Source organism: Ptychodera flava, chromosome 6 (assembly GCF_041260155.1).
Source record: "Ptychodera flava strain L36383 chromosome 6, AS_Pfla_20210202, whole genome shotgun sequence".
Taxonomy (NCBI): domain Eukaryota; kingdom Metazoa; phylum Hemichordata; class Enteropneusta; family Ptychoderidae; genus Ptychodera; species Ptychodera flava.
The window spans coordinates 10,750,122-10,769,390 of record NC_091933.1 but is presented as its reverse complement, the minus strand read 5'-3'; the positions used below and the strand labels follow the sequence as shown (position 1 = coordinate 10,769,390).

Below are 19,269 nucleotides of genomic sequence, written 5' to 3'. Positions count from 1 at the left end.
TTACGCACGTCGAATTCAGATTTGACTTCATTTGCTGCTGAGTTCAAGGTCACAATCACACTATCGTGCAAAGCATGAAGAGACTGAGTCGATTCAACATTATTTTTTAACTTTATTACAGTCCGTATAATGCAGAAGCAGTGAAAATTTCCCACTCATACTCGTGTTGGATACTTTTAAAAAAACCTTAGGTCCGAATCTTTCACATATACTTATCATGTTTAATCAACTTTGGAGCCATATTTTGGTCAGTTGTCAAGTGATATGAACATCCTTAGAGTGGTACCGCTGATTTTTATTGTCTTTGACGTATTATCTAGTACTCATTGTGTTCTAAAATCTATATTCGACGGGCTATTAAAACTGTCAGTCAGTGGCTTCTGGACAGTCTGGTCGTTACTTCAAGGCTATCTCTTGCACATATCTTGGTGATGGCAAGAATTGCAGCAGAGAGAAAGGCCCACGTGGCAGCTGAGTACATCATGATGTCTGAGGTTCCTGTTACATCATACAGGGCTCCTAGATGAAATTGCAAAGGACACGATATAACAAATATCATTTAAGCCAAAAATGAATTTTACAAATAGATCATAGTTTCATAACAATAGAGAGATTTGTTGTTATAACGGTATGCAGGTGAGTTTGACGCATTATATGACGTATGATTTGATCATGCACCTGTACATTTTGCATGTATATTGATACAATTTCTCTTCTACATCAGTAACACTTATGTACTACCTCTCCTTGCATAGTTTTAATATAATGCCAGAACTATTTTAAGCGGACAACTTACATGAAGGTCACAGGTAAACGAGTATTGCCAATTGAAATATGAGAAAGAATAATGAATACTGCTATTAAACCCTTTTTGTGTATATGAGCCTGTTTTTCCTTGTTTCCCCTTCTTGCCCTATGTTTCCTCGCTTTGTTCATTGAGTCCTGACGGTTCAGTGTTAGCATAATATCTGCAGTATTTAGTGCGCCCTGTCTTGGTGACCATTTGACACACGCTATTACAATAGCCGTATAGCCCAATCAACTTTGGTATGGCAACAGTATGTACGAAAAGTTCACTAAGAGAGTTTTAAGCATTCAGTCATTCTGTGTTATGAAATTGTTGACATCTCAGTCGTAAGATAGAAATTTCAAATTGTAAAATTGTTTCAAAATTTGAACACAGTATTTTGAATGAGCTGTGAATGTAACCACATGTCCAGAACTGTTGTACAGAAATGCATGTCAATCATTAATCTCAAAGAGAGAAAAGCAGTAAATCAAAACCTTTGATGGTGTTTAGACCTGCCAGCCATCCAATTACATTTCCTGAGAAGCATGGAGAGCCTTTTTGTAAGTTTTTGCCAAATCTGACGTGTCCAGTGTCAGAGAGGACCTTTTCGAACATTGAAACTATAAGAGCACAGCCGATAACGACCAAAACTGCCGTTTGTTAACTATTATTTAGTAATGAAAAAGTACCTTTTTATAGAAAACCTGTGACACAAAGGAAATAGTTGCATCAATGAGAAAAAATATCTTGTCGTTTTCCTCTTTCTAAAATATGTCACTGTATATATATTGTGAAAAATTAGTGCATGCTCGTGTATGTTGCTCTCTGAATACTCATCGAGAAAACATAAATATAAGAAATTTGTCATGCTTTCATATAAACTGCAGATTTCATAATGGTACAATTGCAAAACAGACTTTCACTTTGTAAACATCAAAATATCTCTGACATATATCTCTGATTTATTAAAGTACTGCCCCCTTCGCGCCCGAAAAAATTCAACATGCAGATATCTCTGATAAATATCTCATGATATATTAAACCCATGTGCCTGAAGGGCGCGCTGAAAAATATGTCCGATGTATTAAAGTAATGTGCTCGAAGGGCGCACCGAAACATACAGATATCCCTGATATATGATATGTCTGATATGCCCGCCCAAAAAGCGCGCTGAAATATGCAACTGAAATTCATGGCTGGTACTAGTACGATGGATTTTTAATGAGGCCGTGTCGAAATTCAAAACACACTGACTCCCCCTATTGGGCATTTCAAAAACATGGTGACCCATTACCAAAGTCAAAAACTGGGTGGCCCTCCATGAATCCACCGCCCCCCCCCCCCGGCTGAAGAAACTGACCAGTCCCTTAACACTGAAATTTAATATGAAATCCTGAGAAATATCACGCAATTTTGCAAACTTCACTGTCGCTTGTACGATCAGAACGAGGAGACGTTCGAATCTTGCTCTAGCTTTGTTTACAAATTAAATATTTGCTGATGGCAACAAGAGTAGTATCCAGAATGAAAATAATCGCAATCATACCAATCCATAACCAATAACACTAGGTCAAAATTTGTAAGACAATAGTTGTAAACATAGACACAAAACAGCACAGAACAGACAGTAAATAGACGGTACACAAACAAAGTCAAATTCATGAAAGAAAGATATATGGACCTCTGGCCAAAGACCAAGAAGTGATGTCAGGTGTTTCGAAAATAGTAAGCGCATCCTGCCCCACATGTGGCACCCGCCATATATCAATCTGTAAGTCAGATAGGTAGTGGTCACTAAGGCCCCATGTCACCGATGCCATCAGTGATCATTTGTCGAAGAGAGATATCGTATTTATCAACCAGCTTGCGATACCTGCCAAAAAAGCGTTTGAATGTAGAGACAAGTCTTGCTCTGGTGTAACCTTGATTTAACAGTTTGAAAGAGAGATGGCCATGTCTCTCTACAAAATCACCATATGAACTGCATGCTCTTGCATATCGAATAAGCTGGGAAATGTATACCCCATAAGCAGGTGAGAGTGGAATATTACTGATGAGGTGTGGAAATTAATTATACTAAAGTTGAAATCATCTCTCTTGTCATATAGCCTAGTAGAAAGGTGACCATTAGAGTCAAATTCAAGTAAAATGTCCAGATATGAAGCAGAAGAGGCCGTTTCTGTAGTTTCTTTAATCTCCAATTCTGGAGGATAAATCATAGCGAGATATTTACTGAATTCAGAGTTATTCAATGAAATAACATCGTCTATGTATCTAAATGTAAGGTTGAAAGTACGAGCTACAGAGACCTTTTTCTGCTTGATAAGGTTCTGGATAAATTCTGCCTCGTATGAGAACAGAAATAAGTCGGCAAGTAAGGGAGCACAGTTAGTGCCCATGGGAATTCCTATACACTGTTGGAAAATGTGTCCTCCAAATTCAACAAATATGTTGTCAATGAGGAAATCAAGCATACTGATAATGTCTTTCTCGGTATAAAACACTTTAGCGTTAGTAATATTTTTAACAAAATATGTAGAATTATACCCTAATACCACATATTTGTAACGGCGTGAACCATTTTGTAGAAAAATGCTTGGTTGATGATGTTTTTCAAGCGTTCTTCAATTTATCATGTGGTATTGTGGTATACAATGTGGAAAAATCGAAAGTTTCATAGATGTTATTTTCTGACAAGCACTTGCTTGCCCATATTTGGAAAAAGTAAGCCATATGGCAAATTATTTTTAAAAAATGTGAGGGCGTTTTTGCCCAAAGCGATGAACGTGGCTCAAGATATATGATAATTTGTAAGTTAAATATTAATGAAAGGCGCTAATAACGCAAAGTCAGTTGTTTATGTAGTTCATTACCTGTGATTGCTATTCCAATTAAGTTACCAACTCCAAAAGAAAACAGATGTAATCCATATGCACTGGATAAGTTCTTCCGTTCAACTGCATCCTTGTAAACTACGAAGGGCAGTGGATTATACAGACCGCTTGTCAGTCCAAAGCACACAGACAGTATCATTAATCCCCAGTAGTTAACAACAAACACAGATATCAAAAGAAACACAGTCCACATAAGAATACTTCCTATAAGTACGCTGACAGGTGATACTATTCTCAGGTCGATGAACCAGCCATGTGTCAGTCTCATCAGGCATGAAGAAGCTCCGAGTACAGTCAATAATAGCGAAGCGTCCATTCTACCAATGCCGATGTCAACGGTTCGTTGCATGAAAAAAGTGATGAATGTTCCATTCGTTGCACCCAGGAAGCTGTTGGCTATAGAGATTCCAATTGTGCTAGGTTGCAGACAAATGATATGAAAACCGAACCGACGGATGAAGCTAAAACACGTGTCCCCCCTGTCTACGGAATTGGTGTTAATGTCTTCATTCTTTTCTTTCGTAGGAAGTGGGCGAAGTAACGCCGCTGCCACACAAAGGTTTGCAGACATGCCCGATAGAATAATGAATGTTCCTCGCCAACCGTAACGCTGGATGAGTAATTGACAGATTGGTGGCAAACCCATCACACCAAGTCCATACCCTGCTGTTGCTAGGCCATTGGCTAAACCATGGCGTTTTTGGAAGTACTTTCCGAGCAGGGTAAAAGTTGGCAAATAAGACAGGGTTAAACCAAAATCTGAAACAATGAAGATAAGAACGTACTTACTTTCTAATTGGCAGATGATACAGATAAGGTTGCTCACTTCTTCCCTGACTTTTGACAGACTAACTGGCTATTCTATATAATTTTAGCGGTCATTCAGTTGTAGAGTCTGCGTGAACGAGGATACTTTCTTGTGGCCTCCTCCCTGGCTACAGTATCAATCCCTACCATCCATCGATACGAACATTCCAACTTTTCTCTACGCAGAAACAGGCCTGGTGGGATTGATATTATAACACATCCACTAATACCACTATTGTCGATGATTGTCTAGAAATGTTAGATCTGTCCAATGCTTTTGACACCTTTCACGAAACGCGTACGAAACAGGATAAAATGGCTTTTCTCACCATATGAGCCTCAAGTCTCCGTACTGTGTACTGCGTAGGTGTTAATGTCAGACATCATGATGCTTATAAGTAAGTTTTAAACGGCAAAAAAGCAGTTACACTACTACAAAGTTTCGTTTGAGATGCCATGGCAAGTTCCTTCTCAGTTGGTTCTATAGGCCATCGGCTAATACTCTGGCGTCTATGCGCGCACTAGTCCGCCGTGGCAGGGCTATAACATGGCTGCGACGTAGTCATAGCCGAGCACTACCCTACTAGCTAACCATCGCGCATTGGTGGACACCGTGACAGAAGAATACTTTAGGTAAATACTAGTAGTAATCTCCGTGGTTTTGTTAGTCCCCGCGGACGAAGTCCGGCGGGGACTTATAGATTGGGTCCCGTCTGTGCGTCCGTCCGTCCGTCCGTCCGTCCGTCCGTCACCAACAGTTTCTCAGACACTGCCAAACCAATTTTGTTCAAACTTGGCACAAAGGCATAGCACTAGTACCTACAGATGCACATCGATTTATTTTGTGATACGATCCAATATAGGCGCGAGGCGGCCATTTTGTTGCGATTTTTCATGTCTTTGGACCATAACTCAGACATCCTTGAACAGATTCTGTTCAAACTTGGCACAAAGGCATAACACTATGGCCTACATATGCATGTCAAATTATTTTGCGATGGGATCCAATATGGGTGCGAGGCGGCCATTTCGTTTTGATTTTTCATGTCTTTGGACCATAACTCAGACATCCTTGAACAGATTCTGTTCAAACTTGGCACAAAGGCATAACACTATGGCCTACATATGCATGTCAAATTATTTTGCGATGGTATCCAATATGGCCGCGAGGCGGCCATTTTGTTTGCGATTTTTGATGTCTTTGAACCATAACTCAAACATCCTTGAACAGATTCTGTTCAAACTTGGCACAAAGGCATAACACTATGGCCTACATATGCATGTTGAATTATATTGCAATACGATCTAATATGGGCGTGAGAGGCCATGTTGTTGCGATTTTTTCATGTCTTTGAACCATAACTCAAACATCCTTGAACCGATTTTGTTCAAATTTGGCACAAAGGCAAAGCACTATGGCATACATATGCATGTATCAATTAACCTTGCGATGGGATCCAATATGGCTTCAGAACTGCCATTTTGTTGGAATTTTGCATGTCTTTGAAGCGTACTTCAAAGGTCATTACACCCATTTTGTCCAAACTTGGCACACAGATCAAGCACTATGGCATACATATACATGTCAATTTACTTCGTGACATGTTCCAATATGGCTGCCAGATTGTCATTTTTTTCCGATATCGCTGCCAGATGGTCTTTGAGGCTTAATCATATGCAAATATTCCTTAACCAATGTTGTTGAGACTTGGTACAGAGATAAAGTACTATGGCATACATATGCATGTCTACTAATTTTGTGCTATGATACATATGGTCAATAGACAGCCATTTGATTTCAATTTTGGTGTGATTTTTTTATGTCTTTGAAACATAAACATAGGTCACTGTCCCTCAATGGACTGATTTTGTTTAAACGTGATACGAAGATAAAATACTATGACTGCATTCTTGTGCACATTAATTGTTTCATTATATGATCCAAAATGGCTGATTACAACAACATACCCGATCCCATACCATTTCGAAAATTCCACCATACCATGTGTATAGTATGTGCCGTCATGACACTAGAGGCAGTGAGGGCATCGTTATGTGTGATGTAATCAAAAGTTCCTTCAGTGGTCATTACCGCAGAGATGAGTCATTTATTGAACGTTCCTCAGATTACTTTATTATGCAAGTCACAGGCCTGATACACCAGTTGAATCAATGTCATTCCACAGCTACCTAGACCACAGCTACCTAGACACCAAAGATTATAACAAAATGGACAAGCGGGGACTGTGTCATCAACGATGACTTGTTTTGTTTTGTTTTGTTTTTTGTCACTAGTACGATACATAATTAAAACACTTGCATGGAAAACGCAAGTTCTGTGTTTTTTTTTTAAATATTCAACAGTATTCAACAGTATACAAGTTTAAGAAACGCAGAACTAAGAGGACTAAAGGTTTACATGCAATGGCGTGTCAAGTACAGTGCATGAATTAATACGACCCACATTACATTGGATGTTCCGCTTACCGTTATGCCAAATGTGAACCGTGCGACTTTCCACAGTTTTGCAGAGCAGAAAGGAAGCTCAACCATGGGAAATACCAAAAAGTAGTAAAGATTTAGGTTTCTTTCAGTTCGTTGCTGTGTAAACTACGGGAATCAAACATGACTGATAAAGAAACTTAAGGACACTTTCGGGAGGTTTCAATTAGCACACACACTTTCTTCAAAGAATGTACGAAATCTATCGATAAACAAAGTGATGGTTCTGTTGCATAGTTTCTCACAAATGAAAATGTGAAATTTAACGCAATTCGACATAGCCAGAGTGGAGTTATTCTTTTATAATGTGAAAAGGGGAGAAAAATGAACCCAAAAAATCCGGAGATTTGCATATTTTACATTAACTTACACTTCCATTTCACTCAGCTTACGTCTGCTTTACATTCTAACCTATAAATCGTACACAACTTTAATCTCGACGTAGCTTAATTCTGAACGTTTATTGAACGTTTGCGAAAGAGCTATACTGCACAAGAAAGCGCTGTCTAATGTGCACCGCCACCTTTTTCGGAGTTTAGCCAAGCATTGTCAACACAAATCATTTCGTATCATTCTAGTAACAAATAAACTGCCTTGTTAATAGTGTGCTTATGGCAGCATTATTTCTGGAAATTATTGTAAATGTCAACGGGTTGAATGAAATCCTCTGTACTTGTGTGGCACAGCGCTGAGAAGAGAATGACCAATAATATGATATTTTCGTGATAATCAGAGCATGGTTAGACGATACTCACACATTAAGCAACTAATCGTAATGTAGAGCATCATTACATTCAACACGAATCCACTGATGAAAAGACCCGCAGAACACAAGAGAACGCCGATCATAGCAGCCTTTTTCTCCCCAGTGTATTCTCCGATCGAGACTGAAATTGGACCTGTGAAAGATATAAACGTCAGTCACGATAGCCTGATAACAGGGCAAAAATAGCTGCAAAAATACACAATTGAATATTTCATCATAATTTGAAGATATCACATTAAAATCATCCCCAAAAACATGTCAATCAAAGCTATCATACGAGTAGTTTTAGTTGTACCCCTATGAACCTGTATACCAAATATACCAAAGATACCAAATATCAAAATATCAAAGTTATCGCACAAGCAGTTTTCGAGTTACAGATTTTTTGATAGAAATGGCAAAAATGTCCTATAAACAAAATTGCAGATTGAATCATAATTTCAATACATCATAAATAAGATAACCCCTAGGAACCTGTATACGAAATATAAAAGCAATCAGAAAAGTAGTTTAGGAGTAACAGATTTTTTGACAAAAAATCACAAAAAATGGCAAAAAATTCTCCCAAAATATAAAATTTAAGATTTACTCAAAATTTCAATATATAACAATTCAGTTTATCTGTAGGAATTTGTATACCAAATGTCAAAGCTATCAGATGAGTAGCTTTAAGAACAAGGTTTTTGACCGAAAATAGCTAAACCTTCCCCCAAGATACAAATATGCAAATTTCACCGCGATTTTAAAAACCTTACTGAAATCACATCAAGTTAACTGCATATCAAATTTCAAAGTAATCGGACATGCGGTTTCGGGGAAGGCAATTGTTGACCGACGACAACGGGCAATCGGCCTATTTGCCAAGTCGCTGACAGCAGAACTAAAAATATTGATGGCATTGAGCCCTTGGGGACTTTACTGTTCCGATGGACTGCTGAAAGGAGTGGGCCAATAATGCAGCTGATCAGAAATATCACGATTGAGCATTTGTACTGAACAAGGAGACACACATAAAGTTTAACAAAATTGTAGTTTTGAATTATTTATTGTACAAATAGACGTAAATGCTAATAATTATAAAGATTAGCACAACATGAAACTGCTCAATCCACTTTGATGTGTCTAGAAAAAATGTTGCTTGATTAAAAGCGGTACAAATACAGTGATCTCGATACCCTTCAACCTTGCAGAATGTTTGGCAAATAGTTCTTACACTCTACACACAATGATTTACAGTCACTCCTGCAGAGCCATGGACCCAAAGCTATGCACTGATGTATCCACAATGATCTGCATCCGTCGGTTGTTTACATCCACACCGGATGACAGGTTACGCTTAAGTTGAACTGTACGCAAATAATGACAGTATATTTGGTTATTGTGGAAAATGTAATTCCCCTCAATTCCTAGTCACTAAAAACTATTCCTTAATATTTATAATAAAACGGGACCTTACGGCTGATACTGTGCCGCTGTGTTAGTAGAGGATAACTGTTTGTGACACATGTGTTGATGAAGAAGGTGGAAATCTTTGATAGCTTATTTCAGTGGTCTGATTACAAATGAAAAAATAAAGCCGCAGAAGATTTCATCATCATTTGAACATATCGCATTAATCCAACCCTAAAAAAATGTCAACCAAAGGTATCAGACTAGTAGTTTTTTAAGAAACATATTTTTTTGACCAGAAATGGCAAAAATTACCCCGAAAAGAACAAAATTGCAGATTTCATCATAACGTCACTTTATCATCTTAAAATACCCCTAGGAACCTGTAAACCAAATATCAAAACTATCAGAGGAGCAGTTTTTGAGAAACACATTTTTTGACCATATATGGCAAAAATTGCCCAAAATATACAACATTACAGATTTCATCATTATTTCTCTACATCATGAGTAAGATAACCCCTGGAAACCTGTATACAGAATACCAAAGGTATCAGACAAGGAGTGTTGATAAACAAATGGTTTGCCCTAAAAAAGCAAAATTGCGCATTTCATCATAATTTCAACGGATCACATATATTAATATTCATCTGTAGTTGCCTGTATACCAAATATCAAAATATCAAATATCAAAGCTTTTAGATTAGAAGTCTTGAGAAACAAAGTTTTTTGACCAAAACTGCAAATGTTACCCGAAAAGTACAACATTGTAGAGTTCATCATAATTGAATATATCACATTTTCACCATCCCTATGAACATAGTACCTGTATTCCAAAAATCAAAACGGTCAGACAAGTTGTTTTGGTGAAATAAATCTTTGTCAATAGGCCATCTTTAGGGACCTGTATCCCAAATATCAAAGCTTGCCTTGAAATTACAAATATGTCAATTTCACCGAAATTTTGAGCAAACACAACCGAGGTCACCCAATATCAAATTTCGAAGCAATCGGACATGCGGTTTCAAAGAGTAAGATTTTATAACCAAAAAACAGCAAAGACTACATAAAAAATAAAAATATGCAATTTCACTACGATTTGAACAAACCTAACTGAGGTCACCAAAGTGAGCTGCATATTAAAATTTAAGAGTAATCTGACTAGAGGTTTCAGAGGAGAAGGCCATTGCTGATCGACAATGGACCATCGACAACGAAATCAACCTATTTGATAAGCTCCGCGTCGCTGAGAGTGGAGCTAAAATATATGTTTATACGTGTTTGTGTATGAGTGTGGAATGCAGTAACAGGCCAGAGGCGATAAGACGTTATACCATTGTATCACAACATCTGTTAATTAGTGGTTTTAAAATACCTTAGATTTTTTTAAATAATAATTGCACTTGCTTTGCCGTGGGCAATACAATTACAGTATAATAGTCCGTATGTGTAAGTGTGCTTCTTGAACTTTACAGCGTGTTGAACGGTCGCGTTCTGATAAATTTCAACGACTTAGCTCGGTTATTGAACATGTTTTTAGGGGTAGTGATTTAGCCGAAGTACTAGGTGACTAGTTGCCGTAAGTCCCAAGGTCGAATCTGATCGAGAATTTACTGTAACTGACAGACAGACAGACACATACGGCCGCGCACTCTTCTTTCGATTGTGTATTGTATGTTTCAACTTTTGAATTGCCATCGTAACGAGTTACCTTAAACAGTACGTATCCTATTGAAATCGTGTAAGAAAAAACAAAAGCAATTAGTGGATTGTCTTGAAATTCAGCTAAGAAACAAGCAAGGCATGCTAGACTGCACAGAGGAACATTAAGGATGTATATTGCTTATGAGATCCAGTATTTGTTTGGAAGACAGTGTTTGCACGAAGATACTCACCTGCACAATGAAACACAAACAAACCTAACGATGCGATGAAGAAACCTTTCCAGCTCCTTCCTGGAAATACTCTTTCAGTGTCGGCATCAAAACACCTACTGATGCAGTGAGGCCATCAATGAATACCTCATTGAGAAATGCGCTGAATGTTATTATCCAACCCCATCCACCGTCTGGAACATCTTTGAAACGTGACGCTCAAGTCTTCTTTCGCTACCAAGCATAGCATCTCCTGAAAAGTGCCCTCTGCCATCGTCGGGCATTCTGTCTATGTTAATGTCATCGTTGGTGGCAGAAGTCATCTTTCCTTGCCAAGGCTGTATCAAGAGGAATGAAGGAGAAAGAAATACGTTAAGTGAGACATCATTGTAAGGTCCCGAACTTTCGTTTGATGTGGTGATAGTGGTGCTGGTGGGAAAACCGATCTTATAACTTCGGAAGAATCACTGTAACAAAAATCGTACTGAATTAATAATTATTCATATGTTGCTTTTGTATGCACAGGCCGTTCAATTGCGGTACAAGGGCGCAATTTTGGACATAGTATACATAGTATACAGTCGTAAAACGCCTGCAAGTTTCAAGTTTCAGGTCTTCGTTTGCCATGGGTTTTGATTTCTGTTCACGGCATTTCATTTTATAGGATCATTTTTATATTTTCCCTGGTGTATTCAAACGAAGTAAGCTTTTTTTTTTATAGAGAAACAATAGCTGTCGTCCAATATGTGTGTGACCTTTCAAGCTATTGGCATTTCCTTCCATGGTCCGACATTATGTCAGATGCCATATTGTTGAAAGGAATTTAACAAAGCTGAATAAGGTATTTAGAGGCCTTTGGACTACTTTCGAGGTACCTCGTTTTGGTTTTCTAGAGATGAACTTCTCGTAGGATATTGAGTTGAAACACGTATATTTTATGAAGTGAAATATATAGTATAGTAATTGGTAATGTTAAGCCATAAGCTTTAATATTTATTAACTGTTTTAATCTTACAAGAGCTTTTCATGCTGTCATAACTACTGTTTGGCATCCAAGGAGATTTTATTGTTAACGTTGATGAGAGGTTACAGTACTTGTAATAAGAGTGTAACAGTACAGCTTTCTTTAATTTTCTTACTTTAATCCATTCAAAAATACGTCCCTAGTTTATCATCTTTATCCGAAGCATTTTGTTGCATTCCTCACGGGCTGTTGTGTTTTTTTTACACCAACTACAAAGTGAATGACGGTTTCAATAAATACTCATTGTCGAATCAAAAAATTGAATAACAAGTACTCAATATAAACAGTTTCTGAAAGAAAAGCGAGAACGTCCAGGTATCTTGTGTGAAATATGTGCTCACATTTAGTTACCTTTGGCATGCCAAATTGAGTGTACGTACAATATTTTATTGTGTTTATTTGCCATAGAAATACGATGTACTATGTACAGAATGTCAAGAGTGTGTAATATTTGAAAGATATATTCAGAATATGTAATAGTGACATTTCTGCAGAAAAGTATTGCTATATAATCATTTGAATGTGATCTATGACTGGAAAACAGGAAAAGATTAAGTGAAGCTTGCATCATCTGTTTCCCATTTAACTGTTCAGAAAGTAACCAATCGTAAAATACAGAGGGCTTTTACAATAAGTAAACAAAGTAAACTTGTAAATTAACGCATGGTAAAATGCACAGTGTTTACTGACTAAAACAGATTAATGTGAAGAACTGAGGCGAAAAATGAGCTATCAGAAAGAACAAAAAACACGTAACAAGGAGAAAAAGAAAAAAATGTAGCAAGGTAAATTTGGTGGATCACTGATTTGTTATCAAGTAGTCTTTTAATTTCGCTTTGAAACCGTTTCTATTAGGTATGTTACGGATATCATGTGGTATCTCATTCCATATTTTGCCACCGTGATAGTCAAAGGAAAATTGCCCAAGGTGTATTTCCTTCTCGGGATTTGAACATTCCTATTTGTATTTCATCTTGTTTGGTAATGGTGTTGTGGGAAAGAAAAATACTCATCAAAACGTCTCGGCAATCTGTTGTGAAAAAGATCATGAATAAATGTACAGAGTTGGTATTTAAACTGGCTGTAAATGTCAAGAATACCGAGAGATTGAAAAAGTGGCCTACTATGAGTAAAAGAATCCTTAAAACAAATGATGCGAACAAGTTTCTTTTGTGCCTTATAAACTGAATCAAGAGATGAGCGATAAGTACTGCCCCATATTTCCAGACAAAATGAAATATGTGGGAGAATAAGAGCATTGTAAAGAAGTAACAGAGTGGATTTGGGGAGATAATGCCTTAGTTTGGAGATAATACGAATCTTGGGAACAATTTTATCAAGAACCTTCTTAATCTGTGGTTTCCATGTAATATTTTTGTCAATGTCAACTCCTAGATAACTGGTATTGTCGACTTCTTCGAATAAAACATTCTTAATACGTAACTGACCAGTATTATTAAATGGATTGTAAAGAGATGAAAGAAACATGTACATGGTTTTGGAGTAGCTAATTGTCAGTTTGTTAGCATTGCACCAATTTTCAACATCCATGAGGTTTGCATTTGCCTGATTTACATCAAAGCCCTGTTTATTATAAGAGTGGAAAAGATTTGAATCGTCAGCAAAGAGTTTAAAGTTGAAGAAGGAAGAACAGTTCGGAAAGTCATTAATAAACTTTTTAAGATAAGGAACAAAATGGGGCCAAGGATAGATCCCTGTGGCACTCCACAGATGACAGGAAGAATAGAAGAGTTGCATCCTGCTGCAGAAACGTATTGTTGTCTGTTAGATAAGTAACTATGGAACCAGTTTAAAGGAGGACCTCGAATACCAATGTGTGAAAGCTTTGAAAGAAGTATCTTGTGGTTTATGGTATCGGACGCTTTGGTAAGATCGAGAAAAATACCAAGAACAAAGTTACCTTTCTCAAATTCTGCAAAAAGATCACTGACTAAATCAATAAGTGAAAGTTTAGTACTGAAAAATTTTCTAAACCCATATTGGTCCTTATGTAGGATATTGAAACGCTCAAGAAATGACAACAGTTGCCTATTGACGGCCTTCTCAGTTATTTTACTGGATAAAGAAAGAACAGAAATAGGTCGGTAGTTATTTGTACTATAGGGAGAACCTTTCTTGTAAATGGGTGTAACTTTCGCAATTTTCAGCTGATCTGGGAAAACGCCCATTTCAAAGGACAAATTGATAATGTATGCAAGTAGATGGCCAATGAAGGGGGCTGCGTCACGTAGAAGGCGTGCTGTAAAGAAATCATGGCCACATGATTTATGTTGGTCTAAATTTCGTAACTCGACAGCCTCAATATCTTCTCTAGAAACTGGAGAAAGAAAGAAAGAATGTTGAATTGAAGGACCTAGGAAAGAAGTGTAATTGACAGAACTGTTAATTTTAATGGCTAGATCGCAACCTATTTGAGAGAAAAAACTGTTGAGACAGTGAGAAATTTGCTGTGGATCAGAGATAGTCTCTGTAACATTGTTACTGTTTCTGATATCCAGGTGTTTGGGTAGCCTTCTGCGATTGGTGTGAATTTTCCCAGTCAACTCGTTGATAGTACTCCATAGCTTGGATGAATTACCGTGATTTTGCTTGATTTTATTTGAATAGTAGGTCTTCTTTGACGTCTTAACAAGCTTTGTCAGGAGATTTGCGTAACGTCTGTATTGGTTATGGAGAACAGGCTCAAAGTTGCTCTTGATCAGTCTAGAGTAAAGACGATGCTTATGCTTGATGGAGTTTAGGAGGCCATGCGTAATCCAAGGCTTTTTCGGGACATTTGATCTTTTTTTCGCAAAACAAAGTGGAGCCACTTGAGTGCATGCCTTATCAAAAATAGAACTAAATAAATTATATGCAGAATTGACATCAGTTAGATGATACACCTCTGACCAGTCAGTGTTTGCTAAAATTTCATGAAACTTATGGATACTATAACGTGAATAATCTCTCAATAAAGAAGGCTTATCCCTAGTAAAAATATTGTCAATATTTTCAATAAAGGTGAAAATAGGCAAGTGATCTGTAATATCAGTGCTAATGGTGCCAGAGTGAATGAAGTGGTTGGTAAAGTTACAGTAAGCATGGTCTATAATAGTAGAAGTGGTTGCAGTAACATGTGTGGGAATATCAATAATTTAGTAGCTTCTATGGGCCTTTAGTTGCTTGTAATATTCATAATGTGGACAAGATGCATTTAAACACATTTGATGCACCATGCATCAAATTTCAAGGCGTCGTATGTAATGATTGGCAACTGTTACAACACCATGCAGCTTGGTACATCAAAATTAGCGATGCAATCTACCATACAAAAAGTAAAGGTGTCCTCTTGTAATATTGTATCGCATGGAATTCATTAAGAAAATATTTGGTCCCTCTACTGTCTTTGGTTGTACAATTGAAGGAAAAGGTAACATGTATATGGTCATTTAGTAGTGTTCACTCTGACAAAATCGATGCAGGATCATAAGTATGAGTATATTGAAGTAAACTTAAGCTATGGTGTCAGCTGTTAAGGGTTTCTTAAGGGCTACCACAACTAACAATTCTGCCGCACCTACATCATGTGCCACATTGAAGTGGCATGTTGACGATACTGTATTCAAGTCGAGTGATAGCGCATATGCAGTGATCAATGAATGCTTTGAAGGCAAACACTCAGAATTTAATATCCTCATGCAAATTGAACTCCATTCATAACAATATTCAGAGATGATGAAAAATAAAATCTAAGATAGAAACATCGCTGTCAGATTTAATATTGGCTCCCTTCATTAATTATTTCCACTAAATAGAAAGATGAAAATATAGCTGCAAAGAAGCTATAAAAGGGTTTTGAGAAATGAGCCAATAGTTAAATCATAATGCCTGTGGCAAAAAACTCAGACCTCTAACTACTGCCAGAATTAGATATGTGCATCATTTTTGAGATACAGGAAGTGGCCAGTCAGGTGGCATTATGTCAAAATCTTTCCTTCCATATTTATCGCTGTCTACCAAAATCAGACTTCTAGCACTATCGTGCAGCCCAGAATTAGATATGCGCATAATTAATGTGGTACGGGAAGCGGCCGGTCATGTGATATTTCATCGAAAAAGTTTCCTCCTACACTTATCCCTGTATACGAAATACGGTGTCTTCGATCGGGGTTCGAACTCACAACAAACGGCATCCAGTCATTTAGCAGAGAAGCAACAGACAGAACCGCTCGGCCAAATCCCCACACTCACAAAGATTGGTTCAATAACCGGTAGTTTGGTTTTTCTGACAGCGACTTCTCCACACGTTGCAAAGTTCGTGAAATGCATAAGCTCGCACACTCATCTATCACCCCTCGCACACAGACTATATCGAAGCAATAAATACAAAAAATCATACCTCTTGCTCTATTTGCAAGCCCAGAATTAATGAAGTAAAGGAAGTGGCAAGTCATTAGACATTTTGTCAGACATCTTTGTCCCTGTATACCAAAAACAGACCCCTACCTCTATTTGCAGGCCTGATGTAGATGTTTTATATTTGACATTAGACCACTTAAGTCAGTCATGCCAAGGACAACATATTCAATGCCTAGGACAATATGGTAAATGCCTAAGACAACATATTAAATGCCTATGGCAACGTATTAAATGCCTAGGGCAACATATTAAATGCCTAGGAGAATATATTGAATGCCTAGGACAATATGCTGAACGCCTAGGACAATATAGTTCATGTCTTGGACAACATATTAAATACCTAGGGCAGCATATTGAATGCCTAGGACAACACATTAAATGCCTAGAACAATATGGTAAATGCCTCTGACAATATATTAAATACCTATAGGTCAACATATTAAATGCCTAACAGAACATATCTTATGCCTAGGGCAATATATTGAATGTCTAGGACAACATATTGAATGCCTAGGACAACATATTGAATGCCGAGGACAATATGGTAAATGCCTGGGACATCATATCAAATGCCTTGGACAACATATCTAATGCCAAGTGCAATATATTAAATGCCTAGGACAACATGTTGAATGCCTAGGACAATATGGTAAATGCCTGGGACAACATATTGAATGCCTAGCACAACACAAATGCCTTGCGCAAAATTGGTAAATCCTGGAGAACGTTGGCAATGCTTTAAAAAATATGTTAAACGCACATCAAAACATGATAACACTCATGACATTAATAATATTACACCACTTAAGTCTATCATTGCTTTCCATACAGAATCGTAGACAAATGGGGAAACTTTAAAACAAAAACCTTCATCTACCAAGGAGCCTGTGCCATCAGATATATACATCTGTTTCAAAGACATTCATGTTCTAAGCAAATTTGAAAGCATTAAAACAGGAATTTATGCAGAAGCCATTATTGGCCTCCAGAGACAAATAATTCCATAAATATACTATATGATAATGGAAATTGACAAACAGCCTGAAATCCAATCTCAAAGCAATTTCAGCTTTTATCAAATAAAACATTGACCTATTTCCATTCACAGATGTAAGATTTAGTGATTGAACAGCAAAGCTCGCTATCTGTACAGATGATATTTTCGTTTGTGTTTTTATATATTTATGTCATTCTGCATACTTGTAAATGAAAAAGCTAGTTGTTTACAAGATCTGCATGTCACAACCTCTTGTACACTCACCATAACGGCTACTTCCATGCAACACTTTTTTGTACAGCATTGTGAGTTACCTGCCCTAGTTACAATTTCAAATGTGACAAACGGTTTCTTGTCCTCCTTCTACTTGTATGTATGTATGTATGTATGTATGTATGTATGTATGTATGTATGTATGAAATTTTTCTTGTCTGCGGATTTAAAACAGTTCGACCTTGGCTCATACTGCAACAACAATCAAGGACAAGGTGAACAGTTTGAATGGCCGAGACCGAGACGTACCCACTTAACAATAAGCAACAATGAAACTCTTAAGCCCAAGATGTTGCATTTCGAACTAGTGGGTTGCGCTGATCCGGTGCATTTCTAACATTTTGGACCTTGATTATCTTGTTCATTTGAAGAAGGTAGCAGCTTGTAGTATAGGCCTATGCCCTAGTCTTAAAATTAGCCCCGGCGAATCGAAACTTCTCTTAGTTGCAATAAGTATTTTTATCCCCAGGCTGTACTTGCTTGGTGTAAATATCGTGTTCTTTTATACCTGTATTTTGAAACTCGAAGTTTTATCCTTTATCGCACAGCCTTTTCTTCACGGTGTCTGCTCAGGTACGACTATACAAACATCGAACTACCGTATCCAGTAACAAGCCTCATTGACATCAGGGAGTTAGACCTACCCGAACAGACTCCAGCTGGACCCAAACTCGAAAGAAACCGGAATTTCTAGAAGTGCCTAAACTAGCAATTTTTGCTATTTGAGGTTGACTCACGCAAGTCAGACATATACTCATGAAATAGTAGCTGCAATGGTTTTGTGTTCATATTCTGTGGAACTTCATTAAGTATCTCAAAGATACGTGCTCACTGCGTACGACGACGGCCCAAATGACTGATAAGACATCGATCGGTACGGTCTGCATTAGTTAACATACATTAGGCTTCTCTTTTCTTTTACTTTAGCGGTGCCGAGAATTTCAACTAACAATGAACAAAGAGTTGGGGGTAAAATATGGTCGGTCATTGAGTTTGATTATTAAATGTAAACGTGGGAAAAATTTCCGAAATCATGTGCGCTTATATTGGGAAAAACTAAAACAAAGGGTTATGATATTCACATTGAAAGAAGATAAAATTTGGATAACACTATGCAAAAATAATTGTCCTCACTTTGATAAAAATATGCTTATATTGCTAGTCGAGTGAAACCTTCCGATTGCGTAACTCCACTATAGACTGTAGTCGATACAATTTCGGAACACGCCGTCGATGACAGTCCACACTCTACGCTACGGCGTGGTTATTAGTGTCAAATTGGTAAGGCAAGAAACACATAAATGAAGTTTTTGTAAAATAACACTACTCAATCTCTGTCGTATAAAAGAAGGGGGACAAGTCTGCAGCGCAGTGCAAAAGCTAAGAATTTCAAAATACATTTTTACACTGAAGATTTTATGGTGTCAAGAGTTGTTCGTCTCATCTTGAGGTCGGAAAACTAGCAACTGACGTTCTGTTTACACACAGAAGTCGCCGCTAACATGAACTTGACAATTACATCACTTCTCACAAA

The 19,269-nt window shown here is 37.5% G+C and overlaps 2 protein-coding genes across 3 annotated transcripts in view; both read right to left on the bottom strand.

The window, feature by feature from the left end:
* The window catches only part of LOC139134804 (monocarboxylate transporter 13-like), a 70,166-nt gene that overhangs the window by 43,165 nt on the left and 7,732 nt on the right, over positions 1 to 19,269 (bottom strand). Inside the window, exon 2 of one of the 2 annotated variants that reach the window (XR_011552876.1) lies at positions 11,221 to 11,360. The exons of the other annotated variant lie outside the window; for it this stretch is intronic. The gene's annotated coding sequence lies outside the window, so the exon portion shown is untranslated. Of the gene's footprint in view, positions 1 to 11,220; positions 11,361 to 19,269 lie in introns of those variants that run through there. 2 annotated transcript variants of the gene reach the window in all.
* On the bottom strand, positions 117 to 11,219 carry LOC139134807 (monocarboxylate transporter 12-like). Its single transcript, XM_070701862.1, has 4 exons — positions 11,044 to 11,219; positions 7,749 to 7,892; positions 3,664 to 4,443; positions 117 to 519 (listed from the first exon to the last, which is right to left on the bottom strand). The coding sequence occupies exons 2-4, from the start codon at positions 7,840 to 7,842 to the stop codon at positions 371 to 373; spliced, it is 1,023 nt and encodes a 340-aa protein (XP_070557963.1). The 5' UTR covers positions 7,843 to 7,892; positions 11,044 to 11,219; the 3' UTR covers positions 117 to 370.

Excerpts from the sequence above, each read along its gene's own strand:
- LOC139134807 (XM_070701862.1), bottom strand. The coding sequence starts at position 7,842 with ATGATCGGCGTTCTCTTGTGTTCTGCGGGTCTTTTCATCAGTGGATTC. Across the intron at positions 4,444-7,748 it reads TACGATTAGTTGCTTAATGT|ATTTTGGTTTAACCCTGTCT; the intron begins GTGAGTATCGTC and ends TCATTGTTTCAG. Across the intron at positions 520-3,663 it reads AATTGGAATAGCAATCACAG|GAGCCCTGTATGATGTAACA; the intron begins GTAATGAACTAC and ends AATTTCATCTAG.